The 18,257-nt window shown below is 42.9% G+C and overlaps 2 protein-coding genes across 2 annotated transcripts; both read right to left on the bottom strand.

Moving 5' to 3' along the window:
* Positions 1 to 9,697: 9,697 nt before the first annotated feature.
* On the bottom strand, positions 9,698 to 11,542 carry LOC129766326 (uncharacterized). The gene has a single exon (XM_055766849.1). It carries the CDS (start codon positions 11,540 to 11,542, stop codon positions 9,698 to 9,700), a length of 1,845 nt encoding a protein of 614 aa, XP_055622824.1.
* A 120-nt stretch (positions 11,543 to 11,662) lies between these two features.
* Positions 11,663 to 15,086, bottom strand: LOC129766325 (uncharacterized). The gene is made up of 3 exons (XM_055766848.1): positions 13,934 to 15,086; positions 12,638 to 13,762; positions 11,663 to 12,546 (listed from the first exon to the last, which is right to left on the bottom strand). Exons 1-3 carry the CDS (start codon positions 15,084 to 15,086, stop codon positions 11,663 to 11,665), a joined length of 3,162 nt encoding a protein of 1,053 aa, XP_055622823.1.
* Positions 15,087 to 18,257: the final 3,171 nt, after the last annotated feature.

Here is an 18,257-nt window from a genome sequence, read left to right as displayed (position 1 = left end):
AGAACTTCTTGTCTAACTGAGTTAACGAATGTTGGATCGTTTCCCTGGTTACAAATGTTAATATTATGCGACATTAAATATTCAAGCAAACACTCACCTCTAGTATTGACGTCGCTACTACCCCAGACCGTATGATGGGCATTAGCGTCACATCCTATTATGAATTGTTTGTTCTTCAATTTACAGTGTTGAACCAGCGCAGCAACTTCTAATGGGGGAATTTCAACGTTGTCTCCTGGAAAATAAGCTGATGCGATGATGATGGCGGTTTTCCCTCGGGTCGTTGGTACCTCCAATTGTATTGCCACGATGTCTCTATTGATGAATTCTGTAAAGGGTACATGTTCAATGTTATCCCGTAGAAGAATTGCTGCCCTTGGTGCAGTTTGTGTGTTATCGTAAATGAGCTTACTTTTTGGTGTAGAAATTCCTCGGATTCTATGATTGTTGAACCAAGGCTCTTGAATAAGAGCCACGTCCAAATTCTCGTGAATGAACCTTCTGCATAGGACACTACTTGCTCCCTTGGCGTGGTGAAGGTTCACCTGAATGAGTTTTACATTATTCTGTATTTTGTGGGTTTTGTTGGTTACCATTCTTCAGGGGCATGAGATTATCCCTCTGATTGGAGTGGCTTCCAATTGTCTTTGTGCTGGTCTGCTTCTGAACATTCGTAGTGGTATCATTGAAGCTTTTTGAACAGCCAGCAGTGATTTCAGGTCTTCTTGATGAAGTGCTTGAACTCTCCCTCTGGAACAAACAGGCACTGATCTTGTTTGACCCTGAGTTCTGTATACCGCTGACGCATTTGACGCCTTTGGTTTTGCCCTCTAGGTCTGAACAAGTGGAGCCCGTTTGTCCAGAGTTTGGATTCTTCCCTTCATCAGAGACCTCTGGGTCTTTTGTTTTGGGTTTGCCTGAACTTCTATTTGATTTTCTGAACGAAATTTGCCCAAATTTATAATTGATGGTCATGCCTCGGTTAACTAGCGTCTTCATTGATGCTCCGTCGACCGTGAGTGCCCACTCGATGTGCAAATTATTGATCACTGAGCGTTTTAGGATTCTCCACGCGTCAGTGTTGATGTTGTTATTTTGGCTCTCTATAAGCGCTTTAATTATGTTGTTATCGTATTTTACACTCTTCGGAAAGATTGTAACAAGAATGTCTGGCTTTGGAATGTTGCTCTCATCGATTCAAAGAGTTTAGAAGCAGCACAAAGCGATGAAATACCGCGATAGTTATCGACGTTTCGCTTATCACCTTTCTTGTGTACCGGAAACATTTCGATTGTTTTCCAAAGCTCAAGAAAAGTTCCCGAACTCAAGGAAAGCCGGAAGAGATACAACAATGGCGTCGCTAAACTATTTATGCATCTTTTCAATAGCATGGATGGAATACCATCTGGGCCTGGACTAACAGAAGATTTTAGTTTAGCGGCGGCGGTGAGAATCTGGGATTCCGCAACATCGAAGCTGCTGAAAGAGTAGCTCATTGACGGAACATTCCTGACAGCGGAAGCAACTTCCGTTGTAGATAGTGAGCGATCAGAGAACACAGTGGAGAACTTTTTCGAGAATGAACGACATATCTCTTCTGTATCTGAACTTGCCGTACCCTCGTATGACATTGTAGAAGGCAATCCATCTTCCTTGCGTTGTTTGTTGACAAATTTCCAGAACGACTTAGGATTTCTTCTAAAATTATTTTGTAGATTACGTTGATATCGTCTAAAACAACTTTGACTGAGCTTGTGGTAAACGCTGTTTATACGCCGATAAAAGATCTTTGACATTGAAGTTCGTTGTATTGAAAATCTCCTCAGGGCAGCTCTTTTTCGCGATTTAAGGTTGCGAAGCTCCAATGTTTGCCAGGGTTGTCCTTTAGCAATGGTATGAACCTTTTTGGGAACGTGTCGATCAATGACATAGGCCAAAACATTAGAAAACGTCTGCACTGCACTGTTAGCGTCGTCATTATCTAAAATTTCGTCCCAGTTGATTTCATTCAAGACATCAGAGATGCTAGAAAAGTCGGCTTTGTAAAAATTGTAGCTCACAGATACAGGGTCGTCTCTTAAAGATATTTTACTCCTTTCGTACGATATCAGCAGTGGAGGATGATGCCGTACAACCTTGACTAAAGGGGTCGAAGCTAGTACCAAACTAGGAGCTTGGTTTGTAGAACTGACAAAGCACAAGTCCAGAATGCGAATGTTTTCATTTGGTACACTATTTATCTGTCGAAGAGTGGCAGTACTGTAGCTGTCCAGAAGATCCGAGGCGATTCGGGTAATCTGTGAGTGCGCTGGATCAGCAAATAGAAAACCGTGTGTTGAAGAACGCCATCTGAGACCTGGGAGATTGAAGTCGTCAATAATTATTATTTCATCGACTGCAGCAGCAAAACCACATATAGTTTCGACGGATTTGATGTGATCTCCAATCAAAGAAGAGTCATTGATACGATCAGGAGGAAAGTACACCACACAGAAGAAGAGGTTTTGACCAACGAGTTCAATTTCCACCCAGACTTGTTCTACAGTGCGCCAAGTGATATCCTCGATAATCCGCGCCTTCAGATCTTTTCGAACTGCCAATAAAACGCCGCCCCCAGATGCTTTACGGCTGTTGTACAGAGAACGATCACATCGAAAAACTTCGTAGTGCTGGCCGAGAATCTGAGTTGAGAGGGTTCTATCATCCAGCTTGGTTTCGGTGAACGCAATAATGTCATACGCGCCATCCGATGTTGCCAATATGTAATCGTTGGCACACGTATTTAGTCCATCCACGTTCTGATAGTAGACGAGAAGATCGTAAGGTTGCGAATTGGTTTCCTGTATTGGAATATCAGTGCGCCGCTCAGTCCGGCGAGTAAGCGATGATCGATCAGGTGGAGATAGTCTGAAATCGATGGGCGGATCAGGAATCGTTGAGGGCAAAACGGAGTCATACTTGCCGGCGGTGTCGAGTTGGGAGACCCCGTCACCGCACCCACACGTAGGACTAGGACGGCTGCGGGTTGGCGGAAATGGCTCGACTACGGTAGGGGGGTCAGGGCCTCCCATAATACCAACTTCAGTGCATCCCAGTGTCCGGTTGATACTCAGAGTCCAGCTGCCTAGCGAATGTCGATCAAATAACGTTGGCGGAGGTTGGCTGAAACCGAAGGGCGGATCAAGAATCGTCGAGGGCAAAACGGTATCATACTTGCCGGAGGTGTCGATTTGGGAGACCCTCTCGCCATACCCACACGTAGGACTAGGACGGCTACGGGTTGGCGGAAATGGCTCGACTACGGTAGGGGGGTCGGGGCCTCCCATAATACCAACTTCAGTGCGTCCCAGTGTCCGGTTAATACTCAGAGTCCAGTCTAGAGAAGGTCGATCAAATAACGTTGGCGGAGGTTGGCTGAAACCGAAGGGCGGATCAAGAGTCGTCGAGGGCAATACGGAATCATACTTGCCGGAGGTGTCGAGTAGGGAGACCCCGTCACCACACCCACACGTAGGACTAGGACGGCTGCGGGTCACTGGCGAAAATTGCTCGACAACGGTGGGGGGATCAAGGGCTCCCATAATGCCAACTCTAGTGCGTCCCAGTGTCTTGTTGGCAATTAGCCGTGCTAACACTACATCATTGGTTCAGGGGTCGGGTCCAACCTTGGTTGATTTATCCGAACGATGTTCAAACTGTTTTTTGAACGCTCTTCGAATACACGAAAAACTACGTTCTGTGGCCACGAATCGCTGCATAAGGCTATTTCTTCCAATTGCTTGCTGACTCCGACTTTGAAGGACACGAAGCTCAAACTGCTTGGCTCTTTGCCCTTGGGAATAAGTTTTACGATCTTCACTCCTGCCTCGCCACTCAACTCCAAGCATTCCCGAACCAGCATCGCAATATCGCTTTCTTCCGTCGATGGGTTAAAGGCTGAAAGATAGATCCATAACAGGTCTTCCTTCGGCTGGACCGTTTTAACTTTGTCAGTCATCGGTTTTGTCCCGCATGTTCTGGTCGGAGCTGACGGAATCTTAACCGGACTTCCAGTATCACTGCGTCGTCGCTTGTTCGAGGTTGGCGCTTCAAGCCGTTTTTGTCTTATCCATGGGCTGATATCATTTTGAAACGGATTGCCCTGAGCGTTCGTGTCGACTTTTGCAGAAAGAGCAACGACTGCCTCGCTCAGCTTACTGATATCGTCTTTCAGCGATTTGATGGCTTCGGAATCCTCAACAGTTTTGCTGTTTGCAAGCATGGTGCGGAAATTTCCATTTGAAAATAGTCCAGTACAGCTGTCGCACATCCAGAAAACGTTCCCATCGTACAGCCCTAATTGATCCATTAGAGGCAGGTCCACCTTAGCACAAATCATATGGAATAATCTCCCACAAAAGCCTTGGCAGACGATTCGTTCAGAATCAACAACTTTTTTATTGCAGTGAGTGCAAACCATTGTGCGTTCAAATTCCACCTATTGGTTTATTTTTGCACAACGATTATTACTGCGTTGCGATCGGGAACCAGTTTATTCTATTCTGAACAAGCTTGCGTGCGATTTCTTAGCACTACTTCGCAAACAGATGGCGCTGAGAAGCGAGAAATGAGCGAAAAAGGGGGACAATGACGTACTCGCAGTAAATAGAACAACAAAAACACTTCACTTTTTCGTTGCACTAATTCTCAATATTTTCACCAAATAAACTTATTCATTCAGCACAAGCCTTTGCATGAACATAAAAGCGACCGCAGTAGACCAAAAAAACTTAAATAAAGGCTATTGGCACACAAAAAATAATCAAAACACAGCGAACAGAAAGAGCAATCAACTTTGTCAACAAAACAGTAAACGAAGTGTTATTATGAAGTTGGCATCTCGTTGGGAACAAGTCATCGAACAAAACGGCGCATATTTGACTTAAAACAGATGATTGTAACTAATTTTATGAACAAATGAAAATTAAAAAAAAATACCGCAGGACTTTTTTGACAGCCTAATATATGTTCGCACTAGTATGAACGGTTCATGCGATTTCTATATATCTCATCATATTTCTTCACATGAATATATCCCTAGTCACAACTCACCGTAAGACGTTGATACTGAGTGTCAGTGAATGAGTGGGAATGTGTGTAGCGATGAAAAGTAATATAGATTGCAATGGCTGAAAGTTTATTGGATTGTTTTTAAAATCAAAGTGAATTGGAAATCGTTAAAGGTTGACTGCAATAGATTTGTAGAGAGTCGCAATAGTTTAGAGTTGCGAAAAGGTTGTTTCATATGCAACTGTAGGATTGTTTCGTAAGTTAAAAAAGGTTCGTTTTGTTTCTAAACGTTTATTAAAAATCAGAAAATTTAAAGCTGTACGGAATCACGAGCGCCATAGCTGTCCTGAAAAGAAAAGAAAAAAAGATTAGGAGAAAACTATAAATGTAAGTTGGAAATAAGGAACCTGAAAAGAAAAAGGAAATAATAAATTTAATTTAGTTTAAAGCTGCTAACAACAAAACGCTTCTGTTGAAATTGGTGTCCCAGGCTGGTCCGAACAGTAGTAATAAACGCATCTTCACATACAAATAAGGAACTATTATTAAATTTTCCGTATAGAATGAATATTCCCTAATAGAGTATCAAGTTTTCTGCATGGAATATTGAACTGTTTTTTTTTTCTGTCAAGGATTTTATATTACAATTATGAAATTTTCCAAAATTAACGCTTAAGGATTTTATTGAACAAAACTTTCCATATCGTTTTGTGGCCTCAGCAACAGTACTAATTTTAAAAATAATTAGGTATTAATTTTAACATTCGTTCATCTGTATCTGAAACGATGACTCTGCCATCACTGTCATATAAAGGCAGCAAAACCAGCCATCTGTCAATTGACGGGGTCGTTGAAAGCTCCACACCATCTCATCTGAGGGACCGCGTTTTCAGAACAATGGACCGGTTTGAGAAGATGAGAGGTCGCGTCCATGAATGGGGCAACAGAACTATCGCTCAAAAAGATAGGGCATGATTGTGCTCGGCCTGTCGGCGTTGTACACATTTGTCCATTATGTGTGGTCTTTCTTTCTGTTAGTGATCGTCTCCGGGAGTAGAAGTGCGCGTCGTGAAAAGTAAATGTCCTTAATTTAAGTATGTTGTTCTAAGTGATGTGAAGTATTGTTTGTTCATTAGGTAGATTATAGCTCACAAAGATAATAACTGTGAGAATCGTTGATTCAAAAATTTGAATAAGAAAAGGTAATGTGCGATTCACATAGCACGTTACGGAGAAGAACGTCTACGTTCCGTCAACGTCTCCACCAATTCACACATGCAGTCAATGCTTCCACCAGCACCGTCACATCAAATGCCAAACGAATGATTTATTTAATTTTATTCATGGTGTCGCCATCTACAACAATTTTAAATTGCAATGTCCTCTTTCAAATCAGCATGCCTAGAATCAATTCTAAATTTTGAAAAATTCAATGAGAATCATTGAATTCAATTATTTAAATGCTTAAACCCCGTAGTCCGACCCTTATGCAATAATAATAATAAATAGAATAATTCTTTCAACTAGTCGCGAATGATTTTCACTCCGAAATTTGGAGCTATGAGATATGTTGGCATAAAAAGTACAGTAAGTTACTTATAAAGCGATATGCTGAGGTACCACTCAGTGTCGCATTGGAGTCGGTTTTGACCAGTAATTGGACATTTGCGACTGGTGGCGACTATCAATGTGGGGCCATAATTTGGGCCCCGAACTCAATGTTTACAAAAATGTCCAACTAGAGGTAAAAATGTCTAATTAAACGTGTTGCATCACAGATCTGTTCAATTAGCTTAATGTCAATGTAGATGTAAATTACTGTATAACCAAATCAAAACAAAAGCCGAGACACAAAGCCCAGACAAAACCAAACGAGCCGTCCGTCTCCGTCAATTATTCTTTTCTACAAACCCTGCCGGTCGTTTTCGTTGAACGTATGCTGACGGGTCGTTACGTTGCTGGTGTATGTGAATGTTTTCATGAGAATTGCATGGTAGAATCATTGACGTATCGTGACGTGACGGGACGTGAACGTGACGTGTATGTTGTATGTGAATCGCACTTAATTGGTATCTGATGGGGATGCCACGGAATTTAACATGACTGGTTAGGTTCAACCAGTGGGCCTTTTCTTCTTATCTATTTGCGAGAACCAGAGGAGATTACTAAAGGAAAGAAAATTACTAAAGAAGAAGACCCTGCAGGGACAGACCACCACCATTGTCACCACCTGCTGGCCAGCTAGCTAGTGTTCGTGTTTCACCAAGACAGACGGAAAACCGGAAACACAGTGGAGATACAGCAAGTACCGTGTTAAAACCATCAGAGTTCGAGAAATACATACGCATTACCAATTACAACATAACTATCCCTTTTGACAAACGGCCCTGAACATTAGCTGTCTTATTTCGGGCTCACAAAGGACCCTATTAGAAAGTGTAACTAGGAACCTAGGGAAAGGTAGCTAGAGGGGCTCCCTGCGAGTGATATGAGTGGCCCTATTTAGGGGAAATGGAAAAGATTTACTCCTGAGAAATTGCGAGTTGCGAGGTCCGTTGGAGGGTGGCTGAGTAGCTTGAAACGATCCTGATTGATCTCGAGCGGGGAATTACAAAATCTAACAAAGTAATTCGGCATTTTTCTGAAAATAGTGATCAATTTGCCCCCGGTTTATGATACCCTTAATTCGCAAGGTTCGCTACAGTTTATCTTTCAGCTCCTTGCAGTAGTGTTTAAAATGAAAGACTGTTCTCTGAACGTACAAAGCAAAGCCTAACCGGTCATTTAAAAAACATTATAATAAATCTAAAGCGTTAATGAAATAATGTTATGAGTTAATATTAAACCAATTTTGAAAAAAAAAAGACGGGTGGGTAATGTCGAGGACATAACCGGAGTGACGTAGGACTATACAAAGGGGACAGCTTTTGCTAAATATATATTTCGAATATTTTTTTTTTATTTTCTTCTCCTACGTGAATACCTACCTATCTACCTGGAAAATGGATTAGTTTACTGTTTACTCTTCATGAACATGTTGGGGGTTCTGAAGAGAACCTTTGGTGTTGTGTTTTTGCGTTTTTTTTACAAACTTGATTCTTGTTTTTTTATGAAGGCTTTGTACTTATTAAATGTTCAACGCCGGGCATCTTTCGGCGTATGCACATATCGTACAATCAAAATGATGGCTGTGATAGGGAATGCATAGGTGGTTATCAGTTCATTCACTATCATATATTTCACTATTGAGCACATTACCGTACCTTAAACTGTGGTTTCGGAGACGAATGAATTGTAAGATTTGTAGTCTCCGCAAACAAAGTAAATAAAAATGAAAAAGAACTGAGGTTTTGGAGACGAACTCTACGATCTGTCGAGAAATAAACGAGCTAGAAGCGTTCTGAAAAACCAACAGTAAATACAGGGACGGATGACCTTCGGATTAAAGTCCTTTAAAATAAGAACAGAGCAGCAGGAAATACATAGCTCATCATGTTGCTCCTTAGTTATTTTTCTATACAATGCAGATGTAACGTCAGTCAATTTTCAACATCAGTTATCAACCAAAGAAAGCAGTCCTTGCTACCGAGAAAATTCGTTAATGCCATCCTGCATACAATGTGTTGTAATTTGAAGCCACTTTTAATTCGGAAACCATATATGGGTTTGTGAAAACTGAATGATCAATTTAAAAGACCCCAACCACCAATAAGTTCAAGAACAAGCATCAACAAAATAAATCAGTTTACATTATATGTCATATTATGTCACTTTAGAATGCATTGGTATTGTGAATAACTTTTAATAACTCTTCTTTGAATGGTTTAATGGCCCTGAAAAGCGCGGTGTTTTACGGTGGCTGGTTTTGCCACCAAAGCAGTCTGTATAAACTTTTACCTTCATCTACCTGCTGCCGTTTTGCGATTGCGTTTGCCACTCGCTGAAACTAGTTGTTGCCTCCGAACCGAATGTGCTCTGTTCTGTAGGCGGGTTTTCTTATTGTCGTGAGCAGCTTTGCAAGCCAACTCGAGCACTCCGGCGGCCGAAATTCTGTAACCGCTGTTTTTTGAATAATGCTAATCACTAATGTTGGGCCAAGGCCCAACATGGATTTCGGATAAATGTACGGACACTTCGGCGGTTAGATTTAGACTGGTTATTTTATTTCTTACTTTTACAGAGTTTGATGTGGTTCGAATGTTCTTGCCTTCGTGTGCATTTGATACTTGGTGCTTGGTAAGCACAAAATGTGCTCCTCCGCATGTGTGTCCTGCGCCGTCTGCTCAAACAGCGCTCGCATGGTCCAGGCGGCTTCTCCGCTGCGCCCCTTCCAGTTGTTGTAGTCGCTTGGCGTTCCTCCGCCAGTGGTAAATGATGATGGCGATTATTATCGCCACGATAAATGCGCCGTCCACGGAATAGGACGCGACATCGTGCATGGTGATTGAATTCTCCACTTTGTCACTGCCGAACATTGTGTGTTTAGATTACGGACGATTTCTTGGAACTCGCTTTGTTCCATACATTGTAGTGCGTTTTATTACGCCGCGGAGGCCGATAATCGCTGATGTAGGTCTCCATCGTGTGAACATTATTTCTTAGTCGTCAGCAGATGCCTACGTAGGCCATTGATTTATAGGGTCGTTTCCTATTCTGATTTTGTACACTTCCATTTTCTCCCCCCTTTGGGACGAGGGCGTAGTCTGTCGTCCCAAATTTCTCTTGGTGCTTGCGGCGGGGGATCATCTTCAATTTCTATCATTTCGTCTTGAGGTTGCTGTTCATTGTTGGCCGCGCCATCGTATTTTTCTATGATGGGTTGAATGATGGGCTCCTCAACTGGTAGAGGAGCAAATGTGCGCACGTTGCGTTTGTAAATTCCGGAGGAGGTTCGCACTACCGCCACTCGGACTATTCCATCTTCTCCAGGATGAATTTGCGTAACAATTCCCATAGGCCATCTCGCTACGGGGATGTGATCGTCTCCGATTAAAACGACTTGACCCACTTCAACGTTCGATTGTTGCTTAGTCCACTTGGCATAATTTCGTAATTGGTGGAGATACTCATCTCTCCATCTTTTCCAGAATTGCTCGAGCTGCGATTGAATTCGTTTCCATCTGGTAGTGAGGTTCCTACGATCCTCACCTTGCGTAGGTATAGGCACCTCCAGTAATGGTCGTCCTATCAAGAAATGGCCAGGTGTGAGAGGAACTGGTGAGTCTGGTGCAGTGTAAACAGTGGTTAGCGGGCGCGAATTCATTATCGCGGCTACTCGGTAAAACAATGTTTGCAGTTCCAATATATTCAGCTGGACTCCTTTTGCCGCTGCGGTGAATAATCGTTTTGCTACTTTTATGTTTGATTCCCATAGTCCGCCGAAGTTCGGACTTCGGGGTGGGATGAATGAGAATCGTATTCCGTGATCCATTGCGTCGTTAACAAGTTTGTTTTGAAACACTTCCTCGTTGTAAATCTTACGTAGGTGATTGAGCTCTCTGCTAGCTCCTATGAAATTGCGCCCGTTGTCTGAGTATATGACTTCGGGAACTCCTCTGACTGATGTGAATCGGAGCAATGCCGATATGAATGCAGCCGCCGATTGATCTTCGACGACTTCCAGGTGAACTGCTTTCGTAGCGAAACAAATGAATATGCATGCGTATGCCGTTATCTTACTTTTTGATCTTGAACTCATGATTACTTCGAATGGACCACATAAATCCACTCCGGTGTGAGTGAACGCCGGTGATTCGTTCACCCTTGGTGCTGGCAATTGTCCCATTTGCTGTTGCAATCGCTTGGGGCGCGCTCGGGCGCATAACATACAACGTTGAATCACTCCTCGGATTGCTCTTCGGAGGTCTCTCATCCAGAATTTCCGTCGATATTCGCTCATCACCAAATCTGTTCCAGCGTGAAATCTCTTCTCGTGAATATTTCGTATAATGACTCTTGTGAATGGATGTGATTTCGGGAGCAAGATTGGATCGTTCTGAAATGCAGACGTCTCAGCGTTCTGAAGTCTGCCCTTTACGTATATTACGCCGTCTTTTACGTAAGCATTCAAGTGCTGAAAAGGTCCTTTCGACGGTACCTCTCCAGATTTCATTATTAGTGCCACCTCATTTGGGTAGATGGTGGCTTGCATAATTTTGACTGTTAGCAACAGCCCTTCTTCCACTTCCTCAGTAGTGAGTGGACCTGTTTTCTTCTCGTAAGAGATGTCGTCCGTTTTTCTCATGTTACGTATTGCTCGATTTATCCATACAAAATGCCTTATCGTTCTCTCGTAAGAATTGTGGTACGGATATTCAGAGATGTAATCGTTACACTCTTTTCCTATGGTGGCTATGAGCAGGGCCTTTGGTTTTTTCACCTTTTCTTGATCCGCGGCTGAATCGTATTTGTAACCTGATTGCGGGTATTTTTCCCTGGCTTGAATGTGGTCTGGTCCATATAACCAGAAGTCTAGCTTCGTTTCTATTAGCATCCTGACTGGGACTCCTCTAGAGACCATATCAGCAGGATTCTCCTTCGTGGAGACATATTTCCAGTTTTCTGGATTCGTGAATGTATGTATTCTATCAACTCTGTTTTGAATGAATATCCCCTAGCGGGGATTCGTCGACTTTATCCAACTTAAAACCACTTGTGAGTCACTGTAATAGTGTTCCGATGTAATTCGCTTTTTCAGAGTGTCTTTTACTCTGGCAACAAGCTCTGCCAGCAATACTGCCGCTAAGAGTTCTAAGAGGGGTAACGTAACTTTCTTGATTGGTGCTACTCTCGATTTAGAGCACAATAAATTGGTGCGTTCCTCACCCTTCATATCAATCGAGTGTACATAAATGACACATCCATACGCTTTCACTGATGCGTCACAAAATCCATGTATATCCAAGACGATTGTTCGGCTTGGCATTGTCATTCGTGGAATTTCTATCTTACTTAGATCGGCTATCGAAGCTTCGAACTTTCTCCAGGCGGATAAGGGTTGTTCGGGGACGTCATCATCCCAATTTAAATTGAGCGTCCACAACTGTTGCATAATTATTTTTGCCGTGATGATCACCGGCTGGATCAATCCAATCGGATCGTATAATCTCAGTATCTTTGAGACCATCTGTCTCTTCGTAAGCGTTTTCGATTCTTCGCCTTCGTTACTAGGGGCTATAAACTGGAACACGTCTCTCATGGGGTTCCAGCCTACACCTAACGTCTTGATAATATCCTGATCTCCAACATGGATCAGAGGTTCCAGATCCCGCTCTGGGATACCTTCTAGTACTTTGGTGTCATTTGAGGCCCATTTTCGTAATGGGAAACAGTGGCGTAGCAAAGCGTCTTCCACGCCATGTTTCAATTCGATTAATTCTTCAGTGGATGCTGCTCCAATCATTAAATTATCAACATAGAATGACTGTTGTATGGCTTCGGTGATCTTCGAGTTGATTGTTCGATAATCTTCTGCAGCTTCGTACAAAGCTCTGCACGCTAAAAATGATGATGAAGCTTCACCGTACGTAACGGTTAACAATATGTATGCGCGCAGTGGTTCATTTGAGTGTTTTACGCCATAATATACATTGCAACCACGTGTCAGGTTGCGCAATCAAAATTTGTCTGTACATCTTCGCGATGTCTGCCATCAGTACTTTGTCATGAGTTTTGAAATCAATGAGCAAGTCGAATAGCTCTCTCTGAATTGTCGGTCCTACAACCTGAATGTCGTTTGAAGAAATTCCGCTCAATGTCTTTGCGCTAGCGTCGAAAACTACTCGTTGTTTCGTTGAAGTCGAATCTGGTTTTACCACACACGAGTGTGGTATGAAATATTTTATTTTGCAGAATTCTTCAGCTGTGACTGGAACCATGTGCCCCAGCTCTTCGTACTCGTGCATAAAACATCTATATTCGTTGTACGTGTCGGAGCTCTTCTCAAGTCTCCGTTCCAATGATAAAAATCGTTTGCGTGCTTGCTGGTAAGAGTCACCCAAGCAAGACACCTCCCCCCGTAGGGGTATTCTCGTAACGTATCTGCCGTCATTAGCCGTCTTTATCGTTTTGCAGAAATGCGCTTCTGCGTCAGGTTGTGCATCTTGTTTAGGTTCCCAATTCGGTTCCTCGATTTTCCAAAACAGTTTGAATAATTCTTTTAATTCTTCGTTCGTTATCAAGTCTGGTGATTCATGTTTCTCCGTTATGGGGTATGACGTTGCCGTGGCTGCACAGGGTGCTGATAAAATCTCTACCGCTAGCCAGCCTAGGCCGGATTCTTGAAATGTGGGTCCTCTGCCCACCGTTAGTTGGTTCGGTCCCAACATCGTATAAAACACTCTTGCACCTAAGAGAATGTCTACTGGTTGTGTTCTAAAGAACTCGGGATCGGCCAGAGGCAACTCCTCTGGGATGTCGATTTCCCTTTCGCTGATCGTCGTATTTGGTTGATCGCCCACTATTTTTGGCACGATCACCATCTCAATGTCGATGAACACGTTCGCATGTATAGAAGCTATCCTTGTTATAATTTTCTTACTGGTCGTTATTGTTCCGCCGATCCCAATCAGCTGCACGTCGCTTCTTCTTTCTGGTAACTGCAATCGCTTTGCAGCTTCTTCGGTAATTGTTTCGACTTGGCTGCCAGAATCGAGAATGCATCTCATCTGCAGCCATCGCCCGTTGCTCCCTCCTACCCAGACAATTGCGGTAGCTAGGAAAACGTAGGTATGGTGTTTGTTTAGTCATTTGGGTTGAATAGTCCCTGCCGTTGCTTCTTCAACTTTAATGGGCAGGGTCGTGCTCTGAATGGCTCTCTGACGCTCTTGATGCAGCAGAGAGTGATGTCTTGACTTGCACGTCTGGCAAGTTTTTGTGGATTTACATGCTTTCGTTTGGTGGCCTTTTGCTAAACAGTTGAAGCAATGTCCACCGGTTTTGACAGCTTCCCATCTCTCTTGTGGGCTGAGGGATGACAGCTTAGGACAATCGAATACAGTGTGTCCTTCTGACGCACAAAAGAAGCACCGCTGTGGTCCCTTCTTTTCTTGGGTAGTAATAGCTTTAATAGCCGTTGTGGCCACGACCTTTTGGTTTGGTCTATGGCTCTGATGTGCCGCTTCGGCTGCGGCTTTGCAGGAGAGTTGATTCGCCAACTTCTCCAATTCAGACTTAAATTCGTTCCACTTGTAAATTCTTTGCAGGTCCAGTTTTTCTTCGACCTTAGTCAGAGTGTACTCGTCCAGGCGCTCCTTGACGAGGCAAACCAACAGCCCGCTGGCCGTGGAATCCAATTCTCGAATCGGTTCGTTTGCTATTTGCTTCGTTGCAGATAGCAGAGTGTCAACAGCGTCAATGAGTCCAAGAATAGCCCTTTGGCTCGGTTTCATTATCTTTCGTATTTTGAGGAGATTAAAGAAATAACCTTCAAAGGCTACTCTCTTCTTATAAAAGCGTTCCTCGAGCTTTGCCCATGCTTCATTAAACGGCAGGCCCGAATTTTCCAGCGCCTCGCATGTATTGCGAGCTGGTTCGTACTCCAAACATCTGATTAGGAAAGCATACTTGTCAGCATCGTCGCTCAATGCTGCAACTCGTTTTTCGAAACGAGCCTTGAATGATAGCCATTCGGTGGCTGTCCCGTGGAATTTCGGCAATTCCAACCTCGGGAGATGATCTGTGCGTGCATTATTTCCTAAAAACGTCTGCTCAAGAGGATAACGAGAGCATCCGGGCCCAACTTCGTCATTCGCAGGTTGTTGCAATGATTTTATTCTTTTTGCGAAGCTTGTCCTCGCTTGTAGGTACACTGGAAGCAACGCTTCCCTTCGTTTGGAGGGTCCCGTATGGCCCTCAATTCGTAGAATTATAGTGCATGCTTGCTCATACAGTCCTGTTAGGATTTCTTGCTGCACGAGCAATGCATCTATATCGTCGTCATCGCTTTTGTTCTTAGCTGCATTGGCCAATGGAGCAATGCTTTGCTCCAATGCCGTCAGCTGTCTTCGCCAACCCTCAGTAGGATCTTCTTCTGTCATTGTGTCTCGTCTTGAATTGTGTTCACTAGATTACTGGTTTGTTTCTTCATATACTTATCTGAAGATTACTTAGATGACGTTCCAGTCTAAGTAATCTGTCACCGCTTCCACTGACCGCCTCAGCTCGGCAAGGAACCTTGTGTCCATCTTATTTAATATTGCGGCACCTGCTGCCATGTTAAATTTGTGCGAAATAATGCACTTTATAGCAGTGCCTTCCTCACGGGATCGTCGACTATTTTTTTTTTTAATTCTTCTTCTGTATCCCGTATGTACGCATAACACCGGGAATACAGAAGATCGTTTGCGTGATGGCAATTCATGGCTTCGGTGTATTTTCACTCGCGGGGAAGTTCATTCAATCACATCTCGCACACGGGCGAGAATTGTCTTTTCGTACTTTTCGACTTCATAATACGTCTCACGCAGGGGCGAGGATTCACTTTTCATGATTTTCCGTCTCAAAACATCTCGCGCACGGGAGATAATTCACTTTTTGATTCTTTTTGGCCTTACAACACATCTCGCACACGGGCGAGAATTATTTTTTCGTACTTTTCGGCCTCATAATACGTCTCGCGCAGGGGCGAGGATTCGCTCGGAGCGCGATCACGTCGGGGTCACCAAATGTTTTTTGAATAATGCTAATCACTAATGTTGGGCCTAGGCCCAACATGGATTTCGGATAAATGTACGGACACTTCGGCGGTTAGATTTAGACTGGTTATTTTATTTCTTACTTTTACAGAGTTTGATGTGGTTCGAATGTTCTTGCCTTCGTGTGCATTTGATACTTGGTGCTTGGTAAGCACAAAATGTGCTCCTCCGCATGTGTGTCCTGCGCCGTCTGCTCAAACAGCGCTCGCATGGTCCAGGCGGCTTCTCCGCTGCGCCCCTTCCAGTTGTTGTAGTCGCTTGGCGTTCCTCTGCCAGTGGTAAATGATGATGGCGATTATTATCGCCACGATAAATGCGCCGTCCACGGAATAGGACGCGACATCGTGCATGGTGATTGAATTCTCCACTTTGTCACTGCCGAACATTGTGTGTTCAGATTACGGACGATTTCTTGGAACTCGCTTTGTTCCATACATTGTAGTGCGTTTTATTACGCCGCGGAGGCCGATAATCGCTGATGTAGGTCTCCATCGTGGGAACATTATTTCTTAGTCGTCAGCAGATGCCTACGTAGGCCATTGATTTATAGGGTCGTTTCCTATTCTGATTTTGTACACTTCCAACCGTTATTAGGTATACTGGTGCTCCGGCACCAATCCGTTGATGCGATGTGATGTGAAATGATGCCATACAACCACACTGATTTACGGTTTGAAAGAGAATGATATATTTTTCAGTGGATCCGCGCGTTTTGTACTTTAGCGGTACACGCTCACAGGATAGAGACAAATCGGCAGACTCAGCCAAAGGGGCGAGTCCAACGAGACGAACGAATGAGCGTTAAAAGGCAGCGATGGCAAAAAAATACATTAGGATTTGTTCGCTCGTTGGATTCACATGCAGGCTAAAAAGGGTCCTTTTCAGGATCACAAAATAATCTTCAATCTGAAGAGTTTATTGTTTTGTTATCACTCGATATCCCCATCTTGTTCGGCTAAACCTTTCTGTTTAGCGATTGCGTTTGCCACTCGCCACAGCTTTCACGGTTGGAAAATTTCTTCCCATCCAGCTTGTGACATATTGTACAGTAAATTACATTCAATGGCACGTCGCATTACCACCACTCAGTGTCGCCTTGGAGGTAATTTTAACCTGTAATTGAACATTTGCGATGACAGTGGTATAGTGTCGACTTTCAATGTGAGATCATAATTTGGACCCCGAACTCTATGTTTACAAAAATGTCCAACTAAATATGTCGCATTACAGGTCCGTCCAATTAGCTAAATGTCGAGATAAGTGTAAATTACTGTACCTTTAATCTAGAAGCAATTTAAGAATTGGTGAAAATCAATAAGCTCAAAACAACTGTCAAATTCACATACTCATCATATCCTGGCAAACAAATTATGAAAAAATCTATTTGTGTTTTATTATTATTTTGGATATTGTTTTAGAAAGCATTGAACTGTATTTCCTAAACTCTTTTGACGTAGGACTACGTCTAACCGGAAGATATAGGGGGTGAAATGGAAATCTAGGCACTGAACGAGTAGGAAAAAATGCAAGATTTGGAACGCTTATAACTCGAGCATTTCTCAATAGATCGCAAAGGTTTTTGCATCAATTGATAGGAAATATATCTACGCATCTATCATAACGAATAACATTTCATTTTTCATGAGATAAATAATTGAATAATTGTGAAATATCAAGCATTGTCAAAATGCCCTATGTGCCCATTTTTGATTGGTCCATTTTGTGCTCCTCAAATCGTACCGACCAAAACGGGCAACCAGAGCAGCAGCGAAATAGAATGAAGCACGATTGGGAAGGAAAAAGAAAAAAAAATTAACGAAACATTGGTCGCAGTCTCACACATGCGTAATTCTCGAGAATGCTAGTTTTTCCTACTTGTTCAGTGCCTAGATTTCCATTTCACACCCAATATCTTCCGGTTAGACGTAGTCCTACGTCAAAAGAGTTCAGGAAATACAGTTCAATGCTTTCTAAAATAATATCCAAAATAATAATAAAGCACAAATTGATTTTTCCATAATTTGTTTGCCAGGATATGATGAGTATGTGAATTTGGCAGTTGTTCTGAGCTTATTGATAGTTGGGGACTTTCCTGATTATTCAATTTTCACCAATTCTTTAATTGTTTCCAGATTGAAAGTACAGTAATTTACAATTAGTTCGACATTTAGCTAATTGGACGGACATGTAATGCGACATATTTAGCTGGACATTTTTGTAAACATAGAGATCCAAATTATGACCCCACATTGAAAGTCGACACTGTACCACTGTCATCGCAAATGTTCAATTACAGGTTAAAATCGCCTCCAATGCGACACTGAGTGGTCCTTCGGCACGTTGCATTGAATGTAATTTACTGTACAACATGTCACAATACTGGATGGGAAGAAATTTTCCAACTGTGAAAGCTGTGGCGAGTGGCAACAAATCGCTAAACAGGAAGGTTTAGCCGAACAAGATGGGGATATCGAGTGATAACAAAATAATAAACTCTTTAGATTGAAGATAATT

Source organism: Toxorhynchites rutilus, chromosome 2 (genome assembly GCF_029784135.1).
Source record: "Toxorhynchites rutilus septentrionalis strain SRP chromosome 2, ASM2978413v1, whole genome shotgun sequence".
NCBI lineage: Eukaryota > Metazoa > Arthropoda > Insecta > Diptera > Culicidae > Toxorhynchites > Toxorhynchites rutilus.
The sequence above is the reverse complement of the archived record's forward strand: the minus strand, read 5'-3'. Positions and strand labels throughout refer to the sequence as shown.

What these genes read in the sequence shown, in the direction of transcription:
- LOC129766325 (XM_055766848.1), bottom strand. Translation starts at nt 15,086, where the DNA reads ATGACAGAAGAAGATCCTACTGAGGGTTGGCGAAGACAGCTGACGGCA. An exon ending in AGGCCACCAAACGAAAGCAT is followed by an intron (nt 13,763 to 13,933) that starts GTAAATCCACAA and finishes ACGTTTTCCTAG; the next exon opens with CTACCGCAATTGTCTGGGTA. An exon ending in ACCTGACACGTGGTTGCAAT is followed by an intron (nt 12,547 to 12,637) that starts GTATATTATGGC and finishes CATCATTTTTAG; the next exon opens with CGTGCAGAGCTTTGTACGAA.
- LOC129766326 (XM_055766849.1), bottom strand. Translation starts at nt 11,542, where the DNA reads ATGCTAATAGAAACGAAGCTAGACTTCTGGTTATATGGACCAGACCAC.